The sequence below is a fragment of the Anolis carolinensis genome, chromosome 1 (assembly GCF_035594765.1).
Source record: "Anolis carolinensis isolate JA03-04 chromosome 1, rAnoCar3.1.pri, whole genome shotgun sequence".
Classification (NCBI taxonomy): domain Eukaryota; kingdom Metazoa; phylum Chordata; class Lepidosauria; order Squamata; family Dactyloidae; genus Anolis; species Anolis carolinensis.
This window is the reverse complement of record NC_085841.1, coordinates 5163563-5189442: the sequence shown is the minus strand read 5'-3', so window position 1 is coordinate 5189442 and position 25880 is coordinate 5163563. Positions and strand designations below refer to the sequence as shown.

Here is a 25880-nt window from a genome sequence, read left to right as displayed (position 1 = left end):
GGTTCTTGTGAAATGTCGATTATGCTTGAAATTTCTCTCTGAGTGATACGACGATCGTCCTGAATCAATCTGTCAGCCTTTTGCTTGTGAAACTCGGTAGTTGCTGTCACAGGATATCCAACTCTTTATTTGTCACACAAGTCAGATGTTCCCACCTCAACATCTTTAAACGTACTCACCCAACAACGCACAGTACTCGCATCAACACAATCCCCATAAACAGCTTGCATTCTCTGATGAATCTCCTTTGGGGTGACACCTTCTGCTGTCAAGAATTCAGTGACTGCACGTTGCTTAAGTCGCATTGACCGACCATTTGCGCAGGATTCCATACTTCGCACTTTAACAACACAACCGTTCAATGTTAAGGCTTCCTGCCAAATGGAACTGCAGAGGAGAGTCTACTGAACAAGCCAGGACCTGCTGTAGACCAGGACTGTATTGCCATCTGTTGAGGACTTGCGAAGGTGGAGGCATTACTTTTCATTCAACCCTCATATTTGGGTTCTAGCCTAATCACCCCATTAAATTATATATAGATTTCCCTTCCGAGGAGTAGATTTCTCTCACTCATTCTTAACTATGAGTCGTTTGTAAGTCGGATGTTTGTAACTTGGGGACTGCCTGTATATTTGGTATCAATAATAATAATAATAATAATAATAATAATAACAACACTTCATTTATATTCCACCCTTCTCCCTGTGGGGAATCAGAGTGGGTTACAGTGTAAACAGATACAGGCAAACATTCAATGGCTTGTTACAATGCAATAAGAGAAACAGACACAAACAAAGGCAAAGGCTTCTCCTTTCATTTCCGGCTTTGGAGGCAGTGCTCATTTCTAACTCTGGGGAAAGTACTCTTCTCCATTTCCAGGCCAAGGAGCCTGCGTTGTCACCTCCTGATCGTGTGATTGGCACGACTGCTTGGAGCATCTTATGCCTTTTCCGCCGAAGCGGTACCTGTTTATCTACTCACATTTGCATGTTTTCAAATTGCTAGGTAGGCAGGAGCTAGGGCTAACAGCGGGAGCTCACCCCATCCGGTGGGTTCGAACTGCCGACCTTCAGGTCAGCAGCTCAGCAGCACAAGCGTTTAAGCCATTGCACCACCGTGGCCCCAGAGCAGAGCAGAATATTACCTATCTGTGGGCTGTGGCGCAGGCTGTTGAGCAACCAGCTACAGCCAGCTGCAACAAATCACTCTGACCAAGAGGTCATGAGTTTGAGGCCAGCTCGGAGCCCCGTGTTTGTCTTGTCTTTGTTCTATGTTAAGGCATTGAATGTTTGCCTTATATGTGTAATGTGATCCGCCCTGAGTCCCCTTCGGGGTGAGACGGACGGAATATAAATACTGTAAATAAATAAATACCTGGGATAAGAGTCCCTAATGCTGACTCTCATGTCTGTGCACATAAGGCCTTTTGATGTATAATGCTCCCTTCTGAAGCAAAGGGTAATAAAGCACGAAAGGCTTTTGGGAACGATGCAGGCAAGAAGCAAAAACACCTTGAACTACATACATCTAAGAAGCAGAGGTGAAAACAAGACCGCAGACAGACACCACAGGATTCCCCCGGTCTCCAATTGCTCTAGATACAAGTGTCAATGCTTTTTCACTTGCAAAATGAAGAGGATTTTGTGCCAAAGATACACAAGTGACCTCTTCCAGGCTCCTAATTTAGACTGACCCTGTTGCAGTTTCCCACCCACGGCAACTGGCCAGGAGAAGATTCAACAGGACCATTTAGGAAATAATGAGGCATCCTTGAGGAGACCTTATGACAACGTGAGGAAAGGGAGCACAATGTTCCAAGGAGCGGCTGATGTGAGAATTAGTTTAATGAAGTCTGACCTTGGTGTCCAGCCGGTTGGCAAAGGTTTCTCCAGACAACCCATAAATGAAGTTCTTTCTCATCTATCTCAATCACAATCCGTTTGCGTGAGACTCCAGTGAGGTGGGGCCTTCTCACTTGGTCTCCTTCTGAGCATTGCTGCAGAAGGTGCGGTTGTGCCGATGCCCATTGCTTCATATCTTGAAAGAGACTTCCAAGTGGTTGGTATCCATGGGACATCATCCCTTTGTGCCCTCTATCCCATCTGTGCTTCGGTGGCTGCAGAAATGGCATCACCGGGGCTCTTGGGAGAGGATGCCTTGAGGGCCACTCTGGGAGAAAGGCGCCATGCAAGTGCAAACAAATAAAAATAGAATAATAATAATTGTTGTGCTCCTCTCTACTCTCCCAGGTCCAAGGAGTCCATTTGTGTCAAGTTAGGTGTTTCTGACCCAATGATACTGCTGTAACGCCTCTAGGCTGCGCGAACACTGGAAATCAACTCGTAGGCCAATAAACTATCTAATATCTTTATTTAAAAAATTAAAGAAACAAACAAAAATAAGCAGAGTATATAGTCCAGCAATTGTCCTTTGAGGAAAGGTGAAATATAATCCAATAAAATGAAATTCAATGTCCAGTATTAGAGTTCAAAGTTTTAAATCCATTAACCGAAATACACTCAAACTCTCGGGCAGTTTGAGTGGGGAAATGAGCAAAGCCTTCCAGGGAAGTTCTTGAAATAAATGTCCAGAGCAAGGTTTCAAGGCAAGGCAAGGTTGTTTGTGGTGGATCTAAATGCAGTCCACCCTTGGCAAGGAAAGGGACACAACTCCCGGTCTTCTCAAGAGTAAGCGCGCCGGCAGGCCGCTGGGAAGCTCAGGAACAAGAGTCAAAGTATGCTATCCAACGGTCACGTTGATTCCGCGACCGGTAACCTGTGCACAGAACTTCAAGAGCTCCCCGAAACAGGTGCTTGACTCCCCATTTTCCCAAGAGAACGAACTAGTAACAACAACCTGCCAGATGTCAGCCTCCCTTAATCTTCCCAAGAGAATAGGCTCAGTTTGTGGATTCAAACACAATCACTCCGTTCTGCTAATCTAGCACTCCTTAGGAGATTCTCCCTCCGAGACCTATCTGTTTGAAAAGAAAGTCTCCTATCAAACACTGAGTTCTCCGGAGAATCTGGCTCAAGGCCGGTCTTAATTGGATTTGGCACAACATCAACAGATGGCATCTGGAAAGGGAGAGAGACTTGCTGGGCTGGGAAAAACTCCTCAGCCGCTTGATCAGTAATGGCTGCGGGGTCAGGGGCCAGAGTACCTGAGACATCACAACTGCATCTTGGAAAAACATTAGGTAGGGTGTCCTCATGATGCCATCTCCTATCCAGAACATTGGACTCTGAGTCATCCAACTGCGTTTCAAGGCACAGCTGTGTTAGTCTGGAATAATTATCATCAAAGGTGCTACAAGATGCATAGTTATTCCAGATTAAGTAAAAGCTAGTAGCATAGACGTCATAGATGCTTCATCGGATGCATGACGAAACTGAAGCCACTTTGGCCATAATCATGAGATGGCATGTCTCATTAGAAGAGTTGACATAGTACCATATATACTCACCTCATGTATAAGTCAAGGGCATTTAAAGGCATAGCCAGCCTGGAATAACTGTATGCATCTTCCTTAGGGTCAACGGTTTCGAGATGCATAAAGTTATTCAAGACAAAGTACAGAAAGAAGCTGGTAGCATACACTTCATAGACTGAAGGTACATGATGAAACTGAGAACATAGCATGAGATGACTCAACTTGTTCCAAATCAGGTCCATTGTTTTGAAACACCTTGTAGTACTGTATATAGTCATGTATAAGTTGACCTCATGTTAAGACTGGGTTTTGGGACCAAAATTATGGATTTTGAGATCACCCTTGATTCTGTCAAGGGTCGTTCCATGGCGAGGGAGGAGGACACCAGCTGCCTGTGGTGGCCACTATTTCTTCTTCAGTTTTATGGAACTGATTTTGAAAGGCAAAATTTCTAGACTTAAGCATGAGTATACATCACAGAATCATGTAGTTGGATGAGACCTTAAGGACTGTCCAGTCCAACCCCATTCTGCCATGCAGGAAGACACAACCCAAACTCTCCCAGCAAATGACCATCCAATTCTTGTTTCAAACCCTCCAGAGAAGAACATGCCATTGGATTCCCAGGCAACACGTTCCCCAGTCAAACAGCTCTTCCAGATCTCTTTCCCTACAATTTGAATCTGTTGCTCCATTGTGTCCTAGTCTGTCAAGGAGCAAAAAATATACTGTCTCCATCTTCAATGTGACATCCTTTCAAATATGTAAACATGGCTGTCATGTCACCTCTTAGCTTTCGCTTCTCAAGGCTAGATAACCTTCTAGGCCGTTCCTCATAGGGCATGGCTCCCCAGTGTTCCCAGCCTGGGTTTTGGAGTTCTTGTTAACTTCAAGGCTCAACATAAGCAACTGTTGAGAAATAGTCCATTTGGATTAGTGAATCAGTTTGATACGAGGGTTGAATGAAAAGTAATGCCTCCACCTTCGTAACTCCTCAACAGATGGCAGGACTGGTGTGTGGCAGGTACCGGCTTGTTCAGGAGACTCTCCTCTACAGTTCCATTTGGCGGGAAGCCTTAGCATTGAACGGTTGTGTTGTTAAAGTGCAAAGTATGGAACCCTGCTCAGACAGTCGGTCAATGCGACTTACGCAACGTGCTGTCACTGAATTCTTGACAGCAGAAGGTGTCACCCCAAAGGAGATTCATCAGAGAATGCAAGCTGTTTATGGTGATTGTGTTGATGTGAGTCCTGTGTGTCATTGGGCGAGACAGTTTAAAGATGTTGAGGTAGGAATATCTGACTTGCATGACCAACAAAGAGTTGGACATCCTGTGACAGCAACCACCGAGTTTCACAAGCAAAAGGTTGACAGATGGATTCAGGACGATCGTCGTATCACTCAGAGAGAAATTTCAAGCATAATCGGCATTTCACAAGAACGTGTGGGTCACATTATTGCTTTGCTTGGCGATCGGAAGATCTGTGCACGATACGGACTGTGAGACGCTGGTTGCGGAAACAGAGTGTCGACTTCTTCCGTGACGGCTTCAGAAAACTAGTTCATCGTTGGCAAAAATGTATCCAGTTGTCTGGTGATGATGTGGAAAAGCGAATAGTGGTAGTTAAAGAGCACATTCTAAGGATTATTTCTGTGTTTTATTAAAATACTCCCATCCAAACCCAAGTAACGAAGGTGGAGGCATTACTTTTCATTCAACCCTCGTACTTTTTGCATTAACTTTACAGTTTGAGGCCGGGAAAATGCATGAAAATTGGGAATGAATTTTCCTCTGTTACTAACCTGTTTGATCTCATAACTACAAGGGGGAAGATGGGCCATGCTTGTGCTGTTTGGTTTTCTTAGTTTGCGTGTGTGCTATGCAACCCTTGGGAGTCAATCTTCCATTGGCCCAATGCAAGTGGCTCTTAGAGTGAGTGAGTGATGGAAAATTGGATTACTTGCTGGAATTAGTTTGGGGATCCAGGGCTACCAGAGCCTGTGAGGGGATGTTGGACCCCTTTCAGCAAGTGGATTGGATTGCTTTTCTGAAGTGTACCACATATCATTTACACTTACAGAGCCTGTGCCATTGCAGTGAACTCTTATAGAGGCCTGGAAATATCGCAATTTCCAGAACAGAGCAGTCAGTGAGGCTTGGTGAAGCGGAAGGCAGTAGGAAAACGGAAGAACAGATTTAGGACTTATCTAAACTAGCTGCTTAATCCTCAACCATTCTAAATATCCTATTCTTCCTTTCTCCCTCATCTCATGATGACCAGGAGCCTCACACATCTCTGTGGCCATATGGCAGTGGCTGTGGTGGCCCTATCATCCCAATCCATCCCAGATTTATTTTATTTATTTATTTATTTACAGTATTTATATTCCACCCTTCTCACCCCGAAGGGGACTCAGGGCGGATTACAATGAACACATATATGGCAAACATTCAATGCCAACAGACAAACAACATTCAGTTTTAGACAGACACAGAGGCATTTTTTTAACATCTTTCCAGCTTCACGATTCCGGCCACAGGGGGAGCTGTTGCTTCACCGTCCATTGGTGGCTGTTCTTCCTTCATTCTTTTCCTCGTGAGCAGTTTTATGGTGTTGTTAATTAGTTAAATTAGCCTCCCGCATAAAGCGTACCTAAATTTTCCCTACTTGACAGATGCAACTGTCTTTCGGGGCTGCTAGGTCAACAGCAAGCCGGGGCTATTTTTTTTTTTAATGGTCGGAGGCCTAACCCGACCCGGGCTTCGAACTCCTGACCTCTCGGTTAGTAGTGATTTATAGCAGCTGGTTACTAGCCAGCTGCGCCACAGCCCGGCCCCTGTTGACCCAATGGCAAAGATCAGAAGTCCCTGAACATCATGAAGACAACTAAAAGTTATTTCATGATGAATATAGTCTATTCACCCTATGAAGATGACTCTTCAATCAAGGAAGGGTTTTCAAAACCTAAGCAAAGTCTTGATGATAGTGCAGTATGGACATCTGTTATTCACATAAGTGCAAAGTCATGTGGAACATCACTGTATTGATGGTTCACCAAAAGCTTAGAAGAGATGGGTCTAGCACCTAGCTGAACTTCCTTGGGGAGGGAGAAGTTCCATTGCTGAGATCAAGGCACTAATATTTTTGATTTCCCACCAACCCAACTTCATAAAGTGTTGAGGCCTTTTCTGAGGTTCTCAGATTTGGAGCAGATTCATTTTAGAGGGGGTGATCTTTCAGATATCTTGACCCCAAGGTGTTTAGTAACTTTAAGTCTAACACCTTCAGTTGACCTGGGGAGCAGATTGGAAGCCAGTGAACTTCTTCATGTTGTACGATCTCTCAAATGGACATCTGACGGCAGACATGGGACTGAACTGCTATAATTGTGCAGTATGGCTACTCCCAGAGTATGTGTCTTCTAAGCCCTGTTCTTTAGTGGTCGGTAATGTTAGCTAGTGAGGACTAATATGACATGGGATGAAGTGAAAGAAAAGTATGAGTAGATTGTAAGTAGGCATCCTGCTACCCTCTCTTGAGTTTTCGTTCTTAGACATGGCTTAGACATGAGAAGAACATAATTCTGAATATTCACTTATGCTACATTGGCTTGCAGAAGAAGAGTTTTTGCAACCTCAGAGTTGTAAAAGTGGCTGGTCTGTGTCTGGTGGTGGATGGGTTGTAGAGAAGAGTCTATCTGGCTTACATTTTAATCCATGTCCTTCTCATCTAGAGCCAGAAAGGTGTTACTTCCGGCAGGGTCATTCTCTCCTTGTCCTTCTTTTATTCCTTGTGCAAGTGATGCTTCCTTTAGGTGTTGGCAAACTTCTTATTCTGGAGTTGTGGTGCTTCTGGTTTTATCTCTGTGGATGTCTTTTCCTCCCGTTTCCTTCTAGAACCGTTGGGAAAGCCATCAAGACGTATCGCAAGCCTCTGCACAATCCAACAAGTCCAGGCCGAGTCTCCTGGCCTCTCCGCAGCAGAACGGCTCTGCCGATCCAGGTAGGAAAAGCATCCGTGGCCAGCACCGGAATTGAAGGGCTTTGGGTAATAACAACCCATAACCAGGTCCAGAAGAGTCAAAGCTTATAATAGGGTCTTCTCGCTAGTAACAACTTGTTATGGAATTCCCTTTCGTAAAGATTAAAGACATGTCAACTTTGGTTAGTTTTGGGAAAACAATGATGGCCATGTAACGTTTTGATTAGATCGGTAGTTAGTAATATTAGAGCAAGGTAGCTCAAGGATAGCATATAATATTATCTGATTGATGCATTTTTGTTGATTATTTTGCTTTATTTCAACCTGTGTGTATAATTTACCTATAGATACACACATACATACACAGAGTCAGTGGTAGGGCCACCATTTCTACAAATCTACAGTCTGCTCTCAATTAGAAAAGAAATATGGAAGATTACTCTTATACATGATCAGTGCAGTGAGAATCATCTGTGCCCAGAGAGAGACAAAATCAGATATTCCGAGCCAATGAAGATAATATATCAATTAGCCAGGATAGACAAATCGACAGTGTTGAGCAAGGAGAAATATTTTGACCAAATTCAAGAAAGACTGGGACCCATTTGTTTGTTTATTTTACAGCAAAGTTAGGGACAACCTTCAGTTGTTGGTTTTCTGATGTATAAGAGTGATATTCAACGTAGAAGGGCGGAAATAAAGTGGCACTTAAACAGAGTGGGATGTTAAAATCAGCAGGCAATGATTGCAAAGCTTGTAAATTTAGTTTTAGTAGATAGATACCTATTTAGAATATTCATGTTGTATGTTGTAGATAAAGTTTTGCTAGCAGTTGCAGTTTAGTTTTATATACGAGCTTACTTTAAATAGCCTAAACCCAAGCTGTATAGGGTTTTATAGGTCATCATCAGAGCATCACCCCTGGGCAACATCTCTGTAGACGGCCAATTCTCTCACACCAGAAGTGACTTGCAGTATGATCACAAGTCGCTTCTGACACAATAAAAAAAAAACTAGAGCATTTGATTGTGCCCAGAAATAGATCAGCAAGCGGTGGACCTGTTGCAACAAGAGAGTTGCATGCCCCAGTTAGCAATCCAGTTGCCACTCCTTGGACCAGTTGAACTTTTTGAGTACTTGACAAAGGAAACATCACGTAAAGTGCAGTGCACTTATCCTAATAATCCTAGTGGGAATGTAAATAAATAATAATAATAATAATAATAATAATAATAATAATAATAATAATAATAATAAGCAAAGTGAAGAACCTGCTTTGATTGAAGTCAAAAATCAGAAACTCCTCAAAGCACAGCAGACAAAAAACCAGTACAAGAAAACCACACTACAAACTAGAGCTGACAACTGGCACAACAAAACACTGCATGGAAAGTTCCTTGACAAAACTGAAAGAAAAGCTGACAAGGAGAAGACCTGGCTCTGGCTCACGAATGGGACCCTGAAGAAGGAGACAGAAGGCCTGATCCTTGTAGCCCAGGAGCAAGACATCAGGACAAATGCCATTAAGACCAAGATCGAAAAATCAGCTGATGACCCAAAGTGCAGACTCTGCAAGGAAACCAACGAAACCATTGATCATATCCTCAGCTGCTGTAAGAAAATTGCACAGACAGACTACAAACAGAGGCACAACTATGTGGCCCAAATGATTCATTGGAACTTATGCCTCAAGTACCACCTCCCTGCAGTAAAGAACTGGTGGGATCACAAACCAGCAAAGGTCATGGAAAATGAACACGCAAAGATACTGTGGGACTTCCGAATCCAGACTGACAAAGTTCTGGAACACAATACACCAGACATCACAGTTGTGGAAAAGAACAAGGTTTGGATCATTGATGTTGCCATCCCAGGTGACAGTCGCATTGAAGAAAAACAACAGGAAAAACTCAGCCGCTGTCAGGTCCTCAAGATTGAACTGCAAAGACTCTGGCAGAAACCAGTACAGGTGGTCCCGGTGGTGATGGGCACACTGGGTGCCGTGCCAAAAGATCTCAGCCGGCATTTGGAAACAATAGACATTGACAAAATTACGATCTGCCAACTGCAAAAGGCCACCCTACTGGGATCTGCACGCATCATCCGAAAATACATCACACAGTCCTAAACACTTGGGAAGTGTTCGACTTGTGGTTTTGTGAAACAAAATCCAGCATAACTATCTTGTTTGCTGTGTCATACAACGTCGTTGTGTCAATAATAATAATAATAATAATAATAATAATAATAATGTTTATTTATTCTCCACTTTTTCTCCCACAAGGAGACTCAAAGTGGCTGTATAATGTAACCAAGGCATGTGTGTTTATCTCTCTGTTTTAATCCTGCTGTACCCCACCTCAAGTTACAAGGAGACTGATAATAATACATTGCTGTCAAATTCAGCTAGGAAGAGCAGAACCTTTCTAACAGTTCATGTTGGTGACACACGTTTTAGGCATTTGCAACATTTGGCAACACAGTCATTCAGTTTTATTGATGAAACTAATGTTAAACCATGAAATACAGACACATACATAAATTTGTTGAAGAAATACAGACACATACATAAATTTGTAATAACAAAATGTATGGGAACACAACATATCTCTTGAAAACGTTTCCCAAGATTTTTGTCATTACATTTATGCGTCACACCTACACGCTGCAGTCAACACAATAATGTGTCACAACACTCCATTTAAAACACTCTGAGTTAAGAGTCTTGCGATGTCTTCCAGGCAGAAAGTAGAGATACTGTGCATTACATGGTTGTTATCGTTTGCAGGACTCGGTGGCCTCGCGGCTGCTTACTTGAATCCCGTGAAGTCTTTTGTGCCTCAGATGCCAAAGCTGCTTAAATCCCTGTTTCCGGTGAGAGATGAGAAAAAGGGAAGGCAAACCTCTCCGCTCATCCCGCAGGTAAACATGAAGCACGTTTGGAGAAGAGGGGAAGGGTCATGGATTAAAGTAAAGGGCTTGCTATGAAACATAGGCTTCCAATGGACTCCTGAAGTGGAAGAGGAGCAAAGTATTATGCAGAATTCTGTATTTAGGCCATAGAAACTGAATGGACAAGTATAAGAAGAGGAATACGTGGATCAGCAGTACTTCACTTAGGCGATCCCTCGTTGTCCGAGTATGATGGCCTTTCAAGTGGAGGGTCTTGGTGGTGGGTCCATAGGTGACTGTGGAGCCCTATTCTTGATCTGCATGTTCTTCCACAGTGAAGGCATTCGTTTTTAGGTGGAAAGTGATCCCGGTCAGGATTGAGTTGACGCACCTTCCTCTTGACATGTTTCTCCCTTTCATGCCTCTTCAAACTCCGCAGCACTGTTGGTCACAGCTGACCTCCAGTTAGAGTGCTCAAGGGCCAGGGCTTCCCAGTTCTCAGTGTCTATGCCACAGTTTTTAAGTTTAGCTTTAAGCCCATCTTTCAATCTCTTTTCCTGTCCACCAACATTTGTTTTCCATTCTTGAGTTGAGAGTAGAGTAACTGCTTTGGGAGATGGTGATCTTTGGGCATTCAGACAACGTGGCCAGTCCAGCGGAGTTGATGGTGTTGTGGCATCACTTCAGTGCTGGTAGTCTTTGCTTCTTCCAGAACGCTGACATTGGTCCACCTGTCTTCCCAAGAGATTTGCAAGATTTTTTGGAGGCAATGCTGATGGAATCACTCCAGGAGTTGAGTGTGATGTCTGTAGATGGTCCATGTTTCACAGGTGTATAACAGGGTTGGGAGGACAGTAGCTTTATAAACAAACACCTTGGTCTCCCTACGGATGAGATGATCCTCAAACACTCTCTGCTTCATTTGGAAGAATGCTGGACTCGCAGAGCTCAGGTGGTGTTGTTTTTCAGCGTCAGTGTTGACTTTTGTGGAGAGGTGGCTGCCAAGGGAGCAGAAATGGTCAACATTTCTAATGTGACACCATTAAGCTGTATTTAAGGAATTGCAGAGGGATTGGCTGATGCCTGTTGGAAGAGCACTTATTTCCTCGATGTTCAATGAGAGGCCGAGCTTCTTGTATGTTTCTGCAAAGATGTTTAGAGTGGCTTGTAGGCCTTCTTCTGAATGCGTACAGATTACGTTATCATCAGCATATTGGAGTTCTATAACAGATGTTGTGGTGACCTTGGTTTTGGCTTTCAGTCTGCTGAGGTTAAATAACTTGCCATCTGTCCGATAGATGATGAATTCCACTATGGTGGGAAGCCGAAAAGGATTTTTAGGCTATTAGATTGTTCAGTGTCTGTGTTTGTATTTGCCTTTGAGTTGCCTGTCGACTTATGGGGAGCCCATGAATTTTCTAGCGTTTTCTTAGGCAAGGAACCCTCAGAGTTGCTTGTGTTCCTTCCTTTGAAACAGATCCTATAGAACCTCGCATTTCTTGCGGTCTTCCATCCAAATAATAACCAGGGCCGACCCTGCTTAGCTTTCAAGATCAGGCAGGACCTGGTGCCTTTAAGGCATTTCGACCTTGTGTTCTATACTGTAGTAATATAAAAAGATGGACTCCAAGGGGCAGCACATTCTTTGTAAAAAATCAAACTTTACATTTTTATTCAGTGTACGTCTTGCCTCCGAAAGATAGAGAGAGGGGCACTGCCAAGGAATGGCATTTCAATATCTATTATTCTATTAAATTTTGTAAAGGTTAGCTTTTAAAAGTAGCTATTTGAGCTGAATATCAAGTACATACAATAACCGTTTCGCGAGGCTGGAAAAGCACAATCAAAGCCGTTTAAAACTCCAGTTCCTCGACATTAATTACGAGTCTTCTCCCCGGTAGCCGAGATTTAGCTCTGAACTAACCTTCACAAAAGGATAATTGCAACGCACAGCACAAAAAGGCCTCCAGCTCTTGAAATAAAGGTTTAAATCATTTGGCAGCCAAAATAGGATACAAATTTAATAAATATATGGCTTGGTACCTAACCTAACCTAACAATCGGTTTTCAAAAAACTATTTTTTTCAAACAGCTATTATTTTTCAAGAATTAACCATTGTATTTGCATGAACCATAGAACCAATGAAAAAGTGCTTTTTGATTAGAAGATCATTTTTTCAGCTTTCAGTTGACTCAAGGAACAAAACTAATGAAATGTGGTATCACTTATACCTTTCTCTGTTGACCACTAAATATCAATACATTTTAATGATGTACTTGTAATTTCATGTGTGTGTGTGTGTGTGCCACAAAGGTTATTTCTAGGTGAAGTGGCCCTCTGTGATGTCACTGAATTGGCTACTGCTAGGTAAAGTGGTCCCCTGTAATTCCACTGGGAAAGGAATGTGATGTGTATTAGGGGAATGGAGGAAGAAGGAAAGAAAGAATGAGAAAATGAAGTAAAAGAAAGAAAAAAGAGGGAAGGAAGGAAAGAAGAGAAAAGAAAGGGGGAAAGGTATGAAGGGAGTGGGCAGGAAAGAAAGAGAAAGTCGGAGAAGCGGTCCCGACAACACTTGGGCAACACTGGATATATACACTAGTATATATACACAAGACATACATATAGATACACATACATGTGTATTCAGTGAGTTTTGGTTTCAAGACCCCTTATGAATGCCAAAACCCATGATTGCTCAAGTTCAATTGCACACACATATGTGTATACATACTTACATACAAGCTGTGGCCATTGGGATTTGGATTTCCAGATAAGGGAAGGCTCAGTATGTAGAAAAAAAGGAAGACCATATTGCAGGTGATAGACTTATTATATATTACTCATGTAGAAGGCTAGAAATTTTAGTCAAAAAAATCTAACCCCAAAACCTTGCTCGGGTTATCTATAGGTCAATGTAAGGAATGTACCTTAGCTCTTACATATAAAAAAGGAAGTCCCATTCCCTTGGTGAAACACAAGAGTTTAGTTCATCCCAGGAGAGCTTTTAAAGAGTAATGACCTCCTCTACTCTCTCCACCTTGGCATTGCTTCTGGCTTTTTTTAATGCCTAGATGGGGAAATGGGCCAGAACTCAACAGCACACTCTCCAAGCTCATAGTCAGGACTATACATGGCAGTTAATCCAAACAGAGAGTCAAGTAGGAGGATAGTCAAAAGACCATTCCGAAGGATCAATAACATAGAAGCTCACCAATGTTCAAGAATTGTCCCAATCAAGATCCAAACACATAGTCAAAAGTCTAAACACAAACAGCAAAGTTACCAGCTGTATCTCTTACCAAGACGTTGCTTCCAGCAAAGAGCTGTTGCGGCCACCAGCTATTTCTGCTGCCCAATAAAGCACTTACAGCTGAGAGACCCTTTTCTGAGCCAGCCAGTTGGACCTTCTCAGCTGGATGGCATCAACCCTTAGCTGGAGCTGGACAGAGCAAGTCAGCTCCTGCTTTTCCCTCTGAAGAACCTCATCCTGCCCTGCCTCTCTTTCCTCTAAGCTTGAAGGAGTCTGCGCCTGCCCAGCGGTAGTGAGCTCCAAAGTGTCAGGCTACTCAGGTGGCTGCTCTACCTTTGCTCCTGATTTGACTGCTGGGAGAAGATCCTCTTTCCCATCATCCTTATCCTCCACTAAGGTCCTGACAAAATGGCAGCTGACCTTCTTACATGGCAGTAATACTTTCCCCTTATCCACAAGTCATATCCTTTCCTGAGAAGACAGGAAAGCTTGGAAAAGATCATGATGCTGGGGGAAATGGAAGGAAAAAGGAAGAGAGGCCGACCAAAGGCAAGATGGATGGATGGTATCCTGGAATTGACTGGGTTGAACTTGAAGGAACTGGGGGCAGCGACGGCCGACAAAGAGCTTTGGCGTAGACTGGTCCATGAGGTCACAAAGAATCAGAAACGACTGAATGAATGAATGAAGAAGACAAGTCATATCAAAACCCAGTTTTCCAAAATCTTCTCTCGACATATATAAAGTCTACTTAAAAACTAGTGTCAGTGTATATACCTAGCGTAGGCATCGTTTTTCAAGACCTGAGCCAAACTGTTGGTGACAGGGAGACTTGGGAAGTCATTTATATACAGGGTTGCCCAAAGTCAAAAGACAACTTGAAAAGAGTTAACACAACCCCACCATGGTTCAGGCCTCCCATTTCCTATCGTCCTAAGCTTGCCAGGGTTTTTCTTCTCTGCCCAGACCCTCAGCGTTTGTCAGTAGGAAGCAAGGGGAAGAAGCATAGAATCATAACTTAAAAATAGAACTACATTTTCTATTTGGCAAAACACAAACAACACTAAGTGCATATCATAAATTTTACCATTGTTGCTGGAACTGATGTTACCGTAAATCACATTAGTTGAAAAGGCTTGGAGCTAGCTCTAATAAATAATACAAATAAAATAAAATGGCATTCAGACCAACCAACATGATATCAATAAGTCTAAATAAAGCTACTCTTTTTCAGCTTCAGCGAAGGGCATCTAGTCAAGTTGCCTGAAGCTTCCAAGAGAGGAGAATGGTGCTTTGTGGCCCTTTTGTGAAGATATCTCACCAGACATCCTCCCACAGACAGAGTGATCTTGTTTTAATGGGGAATTGTGGTCCTGATAGTGGCCTCTTTCATGGGGGTCATTTCTTAGTTCTACAGCACGACCCTATGGAGAATTTCCAATGGACGTTGAGTTTCACTGGAGGTGCTAGAGATTCCTATAGAGAAGACTTCTCTAGTCATTCCTGTGATCTCCAGCGCAATCCTATGGTGAACTTCCAATGGATGTTGAACATAGGGTTGCACTGGAGGATCTACAGATTCCCAGGAAGGTGTTCTCTCAGGTAAAAATAGAAATATTTTTATTTACATTTTCTCAATTTCACAGAAGCCCATACTCCTTGCATCCACATTGGGTGGATTAGTTATTGACACTCTTTTCTGATGATTCAATGTGCATAGTTTGTTTCATTCACACAAAATGATTGAAAATATTGTATGAAACTACCTTCAGGATAACTGTATATGACATATAAGTGAATTTTTCCCATAGACTTGGATCCCATCTCCACAATATCTCAATGTGTACCTATATGCAAATACTGAGATTCCGAAATCTGATCCCAAGCATTTCAGATAAGGCATTCTCAACCTTCAGTCCTGCATTAAAGCCTATGGAAAATGGCAGTAGAAGAGGAAGAGTCAAAAGTTGAGGACAACTTTTGGGTCTCATAGAAACCAACGATTATTTGTTATAAAGCGATCAACATGCTGGAAAGACTTCAGAATGAAGAAAGGAGAGTGAACAAAACTTTGGACCAGAATAGTTGATTTCTGTTAGGAGATCTCAATAGGTATTGCCTTGTTTTGAGGACAAATGAGAAAGACTTGGACATCTTATATGTTATGAAGATGATGATGGTGATGATGATGGTGATAGTAATAATAATAGTAATGGTAATAATTTTCATTTGTTATAATTTTCATTTTCCATTTCATAAAGGGAAAAAAGTGCATGTTCTCAGCATGGCTTTGAAAAGCTACTCCTTTTGGACTACATCTCCCAGAACCCCTTAGTAATGTTGCAATAATTGGATTAGTGTGTGAGTTATTATGGTCTATCTGTGGAATCTCAGGACTTGTAGCTTGAGGAGGTGCTTGGAAATCCTTGCTAGAGAGAGCTCTAATTCACTCTCTGGAACACGAGAGCCCCACAAGTCCCCCACCAAATTACAAATCCCAGAACTCCAAAGAATGGAGCGTTGACATTTAAAGTGGGATCATATTGCTATTAATTGTGTAGTGCAGATGCTCTTTCCTTACACATTCTCATCCCCGAAGGTGGAAGAGAATTGGATGGTCTGAAGCACTAAAAGTGCCATGGTTGAACTTGATGTAAACTCTGTGCATTAAAAAAGAAAGGCCAGGAAGGTGACCTATAGAAGCCAAGGAGAGCACTCCATCTTGCTGCCTTCTTGCTGAGACAGTGAAGAATTCATCCCGGCCGAACGCATTAATTGATAGTTGCGTCCCGTTAATTGATTGCAGCAGCATCTTAATTGATCAGGAGCATTGCAGATGGGAAGAGAGGGCCGTATTAAAGAAGCTATGCTATCATATGCCGTTGCCATCAGGAATGGATTTGATGGCCATGATAGCTCTTTGCGTATCATCAGGACTATCAAAAGTGGAAAGCACTCTTCTATCTATATATATAAAAGAGTGATGGCATCAGGGCAGCGGACAAAACAACAAAACTACAGGCCCCCCAACCTCGAAATTTGACAACACAACCCATCATCCACGGCTCTAGGTTGATACAACAAAAAGAAAAGAAAAATAAAGTCCTAATTAGAGGGAGAGGAATATTTGTTTTTATCCAATTGCTGCCAGTTAGAGGGCTAAGCTCCGCCCACTTGGTCTCCTAGCAACGCACTCAGCCCAGGGGACAGGCACAAGAGTTTGGAGAGACCCCTAAGGGCCATCCAGCCCAACCCTTTCTACTATGCAGCAGGACACAATCCAAGCATTCCCAACACATGGACAACGTATAAATACTATACAATACTACATAGGGACATAGACCCCCTCTACCCTCATCACTTTCAGAGTACACAAACAACCAAATGCATACTAAACATAAAGACAACCATACAACAGACATTCAATACCACCACTACCTCAACAAGTTCTCACCAACACCACACAGCAACGCGTGGCCGGGCATAGCTAGTAGTATATATGCATGTTATTTTCCAGTTTGTCTAGAATTAATAAGCTCTAGAAAGCTTTGTCCGTCTCCATGCAGTGCCTAAACTCCAGAACCGATGGAAGGTTGACCTTCTGCCGCCAAGTTCGGCATCTAATGTGTAGAATAAGGAAACGGCAATTAACGAAATCTGCTCTTGTATTCAAGTGCGTTTCTCTGAAGGTACATAAAGTAATTGAAAGAACTTCCTGCTCTCTAATTAGCCCAGATTGAATTAATTTGGCGTAATAGGATTCTTGGTGTAACTAGCGGATCGGCTTCCGCTGAAATCTGCTTCATGTGCCTAAAAGAGGGCTTTCTGATTAAGCTGGTTGCCTGCTGCTTTCCATTGGAGCACATCACGTTCCGCTGGACTGGTCTATTTATACAACAAGAGAAGTGCAAACAGAGACGCTGTGACTTCCTTCTTCTTCTTCTGGGTTGTCCCTGTTGAATCAGAGAGTTGGAAGAGACTTCCTTAGGACCATGCAGGACTATCCAATCAGAGCATTCCCAACAGATAGCCATCCATCTTGGTTTAAATCATGCTTTCAAGAGACAAAAAAGTAGACTACTTTAAAAATAACATAGTTGTTTTACTCACAAACTTCATGTATTTGGTATACAGGCACTTTGCATATCAATCCAGTTACAGATAGGATTTGAAGTAGTTTCTCTGTGCAGATAACACAGGGCATCTTTCTTAAAATCTTAACAATCCATAGTCTAAAGCATCTCTCTGTTTTGAGAGTCTAATAGAGTCTCTGTTCTCTAAAGCATTCTGTTTCTACTGGCATCTAAACTGTACTGTTTTTATTGGTGTCTAAAAACATACCTTTTCTAAAACAGAGTCTGAGTCCTGAACAGTACCAGTTCTGATCGCATGATTTGCAGCCCCTCCCACAACATAGAGTTAAGGAAAACTGCATACCGATACACACATATACAATAAGTAAGCAGTCTGAATTACATACAAATAACTATTAGTGGAGGCTTGAAGAAGGTTAATCACCAACAACTGTTTTCTTCACCATCTGGTGTAGAGTTAAAAATGGCAGACAGCACTGCAAAAACCAAAGGTAGATGTCATAGAAGTACATGAAGCACAGGAGATGAAAGAGAGCATATAATGGCTCTAGTTGTGGCTTTCAATTCAGGGTTGCCCTTGATATCTCAAAGGCCCCACCTTCTTGTAGTTGTTGTTATGTTTGACTTAGGGCAACCCTTTGAAATTGAAACTTCCAAGAAGCTTGGTCCTCAACAGCCCTACGCAGGTCTTCCAAACATCTGGAAACCAATCTCTATGAGGACTGACTCTGAGAGCTGGTTATATTTAGATGGAGAAAAGTGAAAAATGGCATGATAGCTATCTTGAAATATTTGAAGGGATCATAGGGCCATCCCACCCAGCCCCCTGCCATTCAGGAATATACAATGCCCACCTAGAAGATGGAGACAGCTTGTCTTCTGCTTCCCCAGAGACTACATATAGACAAGTAAATGCAAATTATAAGAGAAGAGATTCCACCTCAACACTAGGAGGAACTTCTCAACTGTAAGAGCTGTTCAGGAATTGAATGGATGGCCCCAATGGATGGTGGACTCTCCATCTTTGGAGGTCTTCAAACAGAGATTGGGTGGGCTTCTTTCAGAAGAGCTTTATTCCTGGATGGCCTTTGTGGTCCCTCCAAGTCCATGATCTCCAGCTGCTTCATTCTCAATTACAGGTATTTCCAACCCACTTGCTGAGCATTTCCTTTCCACCTTGTATCATATCAGTGATTTGTTTTTATAGTTGCCACCCGGCAGGGGATTTCTCTTACCCATCTGTTTGCTGTCAACAGCAGAGTTATTTAATTGGCACTTTTAATAATTGCTATTTTTCCTTCTCTTTGCTTTTTTTTAAACAAAATTGGCTTTCAAAGGTTGGGGAGGGGAGGCTATTTATCATCCTTTTGGAAGGAGGGAAGTTTTCTTGACAGCTGGAAAGAAAATGATTTAAATCCCAACAGCCCTGGTTCTCTTTCAGAGCCAAAAAATAAGTTCCAGTTGATGAACCATTGGTTTTGGAAGAGATTAATGTTGAGGAATCTGGAGTGTTTCTTGGGTGGCGGAAGAAATACATTACAGTATGCAACAAAATTTTCTGTTTCTGGTTTGAAAGTGTTATTTCCTGTTTAACTGTGTGGTACTTGCTTTGAAAGTAGTTGTTCTACTCCAGAAACTTCGTTTTTGTAGCTGCCACAAACTAGGTTGAATTGGTGGAGACTCTTATGATGAGATATTCATGGAAAAACTAGAGCAAATTGTGCTGCAGGATGTCCCACAAAACCAGTTTTTGCAGTTTAATAAACTTTTTCCAAGTTTTTATGATAGAACCAATTAGGAAATGGCTTTATAACCCAGGAACAAAAATCGTGTTACATAGTCTTCTTACTTCCCTTTTCCGACCTCTGAACCGATCCAACACTCACACGGTACATTGTGACATGTCAGTTAGAATCATTTTAGTGGCTTACGCTTACATATTTTTGTGTGTATGTGCTTTCAAGCCACCTGTCAACTTATGCTGATCCCACTCTGAGCTGACTTTGCCAATTTCTTCCTCTGAAATAGCTCCATTGGTATTTGTTGATGGTCTCCCGTGCAATTTTAAAATAACTGGCCATTTGTTTGCTTGTGTAAGAAAGTATCCAAGACATCCTTATGCAGTCATTCATCAAGAATGCCCAAAAGTCAATCAAATTCCTGAAAAATGGATTGGCACAGCTTTGCCTTCCTCAGTTTCCGGGCATTACAATTCCCTTGCAATGCAGCATTACAATCCCATTGGATTACATTATTATAGCTCTCAACAAGATCTTTCCTCTTCTGGAAAGGAATCGAGCATGAAGTGTAATCTTCTTGTGGGTGTCTAGTTGATTCTATGTCTGTATGGTGCAGAATAAGTAGAGTTGTACATGCATATTTACTATTTAGAATAGAGTTTTGTATACTGCTTTTCTGGTCAACAGTACCTCTGAAAAATAGAAATACATCGAATGTTCTGATCATGTCAAGTAGGACTGAAATATCAGCCCTGCGGTATTTTCCAAGTGAAACTTGAGGTGGGATGAGACTTGAAGCTGAACAGGAAGGCGAATAGACAACAAACAAAAACATTGACCATAGGATCTACCAAGCATTGCTTAGGTAAACTGTATTCCAAGCATCAGTAAACTCAGAGTTATGCAGACAGTGGCAAAGTCTGCATGAGTAACAAAAATGTCTAAACTTTTATCTGATGTCTATGTAACCAAAGCAGATTGTAGTCAGAGTTTGTTTGCTATTTAAGAGGATGTTCTCTGGTTGTTGGTCCTGAACACATAATACTGGATTTACAGCATTTGTAGAAGAGCACAAATAGAGCTCAGTAAACAATACAGGTCAATGGAGTTGCTCAGGCTCACTAAAACAGACCTGCATACAGCTGAATCTTTAATTCTAATTTTATGCCAACATTCCAGTTATCTGTGTCAATCTTTCAGGAACTGTGTTGACCAAGAATGAGGGACAGTTGAATGTGTTGTCAAAGTGGAGGCAGAAGCAGAAGTCTTTCATACTCTAATAACTGAGAAAAGTCTAGATGGGGAGGCCATCATGATATGGCCAAGTTGTCACACCTTGCCATGGTGGTGTTACAGGTACAATCCAGTATGGTCTTGTGATACTATTATGGCCACCAGTCTGTGTCCAGGCTTATAACTTTTGTGGTGGAAGTCTATGGGAATCATGTCACCCTCGAGCTGCAACTTCTTCCTGCCCTAGTCAGCAATGTTAAGCAATGCTGGAAGTTGGAATCCAAGAACATCTAGATCAGTGGTTCTCAACCTGTGGGTCCCCAGATGTTTTTGGCCCACAACTCCCAGAAATCTCAGCCAGTTTACCAGCTGTTAGGATTTCTGGGAGTTGAAGGCCAAAACATCTGGGGACCTACAGGTTGAGAACCACTGATCTAGAAGGTCCACCCTGTTATAAAGGCAGATAGAGAAATTGATATTCTAGACTTCTTATATTATACTCTTAACTGAATGGAATTGAGGGTTTGGGCAACTCTGCCATCAATTCTCAGTCCATTGAGATCCAGGTACATTATTTTCTGAGGATTAATGCCATTTGGGGGTCTCTTCTTTTTTCTCCTTGCAGCCTGTCCCTCGTATTATGGTCCAGTCGGCCAGTGTTGATGCCAGCTCTGCAAAACTGAAACAGGTGAGTCTTTGAGAAACTCCAAAGTGCTAAAGAATATCAATGCAGCTGTATGACTGGGAAGCATTTGCAATACAGATGTTGCTGTTGTGGTTGGTTAGAGTCGTGCAGAAGTTGTGATGGAATACATGGACTTCCATAAGTGTAACCATTTCATATGGCCCTGAATCCTATGCCAACTAGAGCAGAAACCTATTGAATTGGTTCGGTTTACCAAACCCTTGGCTCAACATTCAACCATTGACGACTACATTGATGACTCTAACCAACGTTGGGTGCATCTACACTGTAGAATGAATCCAGTTTTGGCACCGCTTTAACTGAAATAGCTCAGTGCTATGGATTGTTGGGATCTGTCGTTTGATGAGCCAACAACACTCTTTGTCAGATAAGGCTAAAGATCTCACGAAACTACAGCTCCCAGGATTGAGGAAATTGTGAAGTTGAAAGGTACCCAGTTACTCAAAACAAACGATATTTCTGAGTGGATCCAACGTTTGTCACATTGATCTTGGAAGGTGCTCTTAAGTCTGTAATCTGTCACAGCTAATGTCTTTGGGAAAGGACCAGCGTTTGGGACATGAGGCTGTGCGGCAAGACACTCGACTTGGAAATGATGATTTATCTCCTCCCATGAATTAAGCGAAATAGCCAGGCAAGATGTATAGATCTTGCTTTGTTCCCCCTTTCACATAAATCGCCCTTTTCAAACAGCAAGTTGCCCATTCCCGTAATATAAATAATCTCTCGGTAAATAATGGCAGGCATATTTCTTGCACTGTACACATCTATTTAATAATCCTACCAGGGCGCCAGTGAGTAAATGGCTTCCAGCCAAACTACCTCCTGTTAATAAGACTCTTGTTAATATTCAAATAAGCCATAAACTCATTGAGGTGTGTTAAGTTGTTTGTATGACACATCTAAGTTTTCATGTATATGTTTTGTACAGTTACAGCTTGTCGGAAATGCTTGGGATTTTGGATTTTTCCATATTATGGAATTACCTATATTTGCATATATATTAGATGTCTTGGGAGTTGAGACCCAGTGGTGCAATGGGTTAAACCCTTGTGCCAACAGGACTGATGACTTGAAGGTTACTGGTTCAAATCCAACCTGGGGAGAGCGCAGATGAGCTCCCTCTGTCAGCTCCAGTTCCATGTGGGGACATGAGAGAAGCCTCCTACAAGGATGGTAAAACATCAAAACATCCGGGCGTCCCCTGGGCAACATCCTTGCAGACAGCCAATTCTCTCACACCAGAAGCCACTTGCAATTTCTCAAGTCACTCCTGACATGAAAAAATATATACACCTTGTACCCATAGCCTGAAAGATAATTTTATGCACAATATTTTATGCAGAATTTTGCATACATAGAACCATATTAGAAAGCAAAGGTAACAGTATTTCTTCCATCCCTTTGGGCAGTTTTAGACTATTTTGGATTTTGGCATTCCAGGAAAAGGACACGCAAATGTTATTTGCTAAATTATGAAATCTCTTTTTCAGTATCAAGCAAACTCTTAAGCCTTCGACAGCACAACAAACTCTGAAATCTCATTGCTTTTTGTTATTGTTCTGAAAGACATGTTTATGAGTCTCAGTAGTTCTTTTTTAAAATTGGGGAATGGAACTGAATGCTCACCTTATGAAAATGGGTGTTGTTTTTCTCTCCGACTGCAGTTTTTTTGGTCATTGCCCTCTCCCTCCCAAATGTGTTTGTTATGATCTTTCCATCCTGACCACAAATCCATTTCTCCTTTAGCTGACTCAAGGAGAAGGCAACAAAGAGCCCTTTGAGGTGGCCGCCCAGTCGACAGGCTTAGAGAAGACCCTCGAAAGGTCTCCCAAAGTGCCTCCACAGCCGTCCACGCCGGACATTCAAGCGCAGGACTCCCAAGAAGGGCCACCGAGTCCTTTGAGTGAAGCCTCCAGCGGCTACTTCTCTCACAGCGTTTCGACGGCGACTCTTTCAGAAGCGCTTACGTCAGGGAACGAGGCCTCTCTTCCAGCTGGGAGCCAGACACCCACCGCCATCGATGTGGCCCAGCCTTCAGTGACTACTCAAGCAACCTCTATTGTTGAGACTCCAATAAAATCATACCCTGTTTCAGATTCCGAGTCAAACTCTTCTCTTGCAAGGGGTGATCTGTTTACCCCTGGCCTTAAACTTGACCATGCAAGAACTAAGGACTGGGACAAAGTGGATAGTAGTGGCAACTTGAGGTCAAGGTCCCATGTTTCTTCCGCAACTCCAAGTGAAGGCCATAATGCCACCTCTTTGGCTACTGAGATGGATACACGCTGCTCTTCATCCTCGCCTTCAAAAAAAGACTTGCACTCATCTCAACAGCCTGGAAGTCCTCCCGTTGTCTCCCGATATGCAAAACCGGCACCTGCCTCTGAAACAAGGTCCTCCAGATCCCAAGTCCTTCCTGAGCTTTCACCGCAGTCCAACGTCGTGGTATCCCCATTCAAAATCCAAAGAGTAAAGACATCCGAACTCAAGTCTTTCTCCAACATGTTGGGAGGAGAACCAGGGGGGTTATTGGGTCTGGAAGAGGAAAAGAGCCAGGAGGGCCAGGACGACACGGAAGCCAGTCTCGAGGAAAAAGCAGATGCGGCGTCTGACTCGGAAGAAGGCAACGAGATCCCTGACTGGTTGAAGGAGGGCGAGTATGTGACTGTCGGTACGAATAAAAGCGGGACCGTGAGATACGTTGGTCCAACGGACTTCCAAGAGGGAACCTGGGTGGGAGTTGAATTGGATTTGCCATCAGGTAATTTGGGGGAAAGGATTGCAGGGAGAGGAATGTCAAGATGCATGATGGGTTGCTTTGTGTTGCAGTGAAACGTAAAAAAGGAAAGTATGGTATATAGTATGTAAGTACTGTTGGTAGTGTAATGTTATCTCCTATATAAACAACTTTTAGTGGCACTTGTTGTACAAGCTGCACAAGAAGGGGATTATGGTGTATTTAACATCAATCTAAACTGAATTTGGCTAGAAATTTGGCTAGTTCTTAACATAAAGGAATACGCTTGGCAACACTTGCAAAGGTAATATGGAAAAACTATTCCTATTTATAGTTTTAAGTGCCAATTATGTCAAATAGAAATAAAAACCAAACAAAGTCTTATAGTTGACTTACTAACAATCAAAATTGCTGTCTCAGTATTGAATCGAGTTATACTATACCAGGGGTCCTCAAACTTTTTAAGTGGAGGGCCGATTCACAGTTCCGAAGACTGTTAGGAGGCCAGACTATGATGAAATAGTCCAAAATTAAGATTGTTGTAGTTGTGTGCCTTCAAGTTATTTCAGATTTAGGTCAACCCTAAGTCTAAAGTTTAGGACAGAGGCCAGGTCAATGACCTTGAAGGGCCTTAGTTTGGGGACCTCTGATCTAGATGATCTTAGAAGACCATAGGTAAACAAAGAGACCTCCAAAGACCATCTAGATGGTATCATAAGACCATAGATAAGGAAAGGCCCCCCCAAAGACCATCTAGATGGTTTCATAAGAACATAGGCAAATAAAGGGGCCCCCAAAGGCCATCTAGACAATCTCATAAAACCATAAGTAAGGAAAGGGACACTCAAAGGCCATCTAGATGGTCTCATAGGACCATAGGTAAGGAAAGTGACCTCCAAAAGCCATCTAGATGGTCTCATAAGGTCGTAGCTCTAATTGTTTGATCATTTTATTGTTGTATGTTTTCGGGCTTGGTCCCCATGTAAGCCGCTCCGAGTCCCCATTGGGGAGATGGGGCGGGGTATAAAAATAAAGTTGTTGTTGTTATTATTATTATTATTATTATTATTATTATTCAAAGACCATCTAGACGATCTCATAAAACCATAGGTAAGCAAAAAGACCTCCAAGACCAGATAGAATTAGGTCAATCCTAAGTCTAAAGTTTAGGACAGGGGCCAGGTAAATGACCTTGGAGGGTCGCATCCGGCCCCCAGGCCTTAGTTTGGAGACCCCTGTACTATACTATTGTAGTGAATGAGAATACAAATAGCGGATACCTTGAGTAAAGTATTCATTGCAATATATACTACGAGTAAACGTAAGAGATTCCATAGGGGCAGGGCCTTGATCTACCACTGTTTCTAGCCAAATTCAGTTTAGATTGATGTTAAATACGACACCATAAGTTATTTATATAGAAGATAACATTACATTACCAACAGTACTTACATACTATATACCATACTTTCCTTTTTTACGTTTCACTGTAGATTATAGACATCTGCGTTTTGTGTTGCTTTGTGTTGCCCCAGCCCCGTCCTTTGGGACAACTGATGTGATTGATGATTGGAGGAGCCTCCATTTCTCTTGTTGTGAAGTTGAATCCTTCATATGACCCTTGCTTAGACCAAAAACCCTTATTATGAATTTTTAGAAAACAGCTCCAATGTGATAACACATTGTTATCAGACATGCTAAGTAAAATTTACTGTGTCCCAGAAAACCACCTTAGCATATCTAGGTCCTCCAGCATCACTCTGTGGTCACCTTCTGGTGGAAGAATGCCATCAAATCATGTTGGAAAA

The 25880-nt window shown here is 42.4% G+C and overlaps 1 protein-coding gene across 3 annotated transcripts in view; it reads left to right on the top strand.

Moving 5' to 3' along the window:
• kif13b (kinesin family member 13B) overlaps positions 1 to 25880 on the top strand; it is a 304005-nt gene that overhangs the window by 270149 nt on the left and 7976 nt on the right. For all 3 annotated transcript variants that reach the window (XM_062968806.1, XM_062968805.1, XM_062968807.1), the window contains 4 exons: positions 7333 to 7438; positions 10206 to 10339; positions 21252 to 21314; positions 23082 to 24096. In XM_062968806.1, coding sequence (XP_062824876.1) covers positions 7333 to 7438; positions 10206 to 10339; positions 21252 to 21314; positions 23082 to 24096 — 1318 coding nt within the window. The remainder of the gene's footprint in view (positions 1 to 7332; positions 7439 to 10205; positions 10340 to 21251; positions 21315 to 23081; positions 24097 to 25880) is intronic.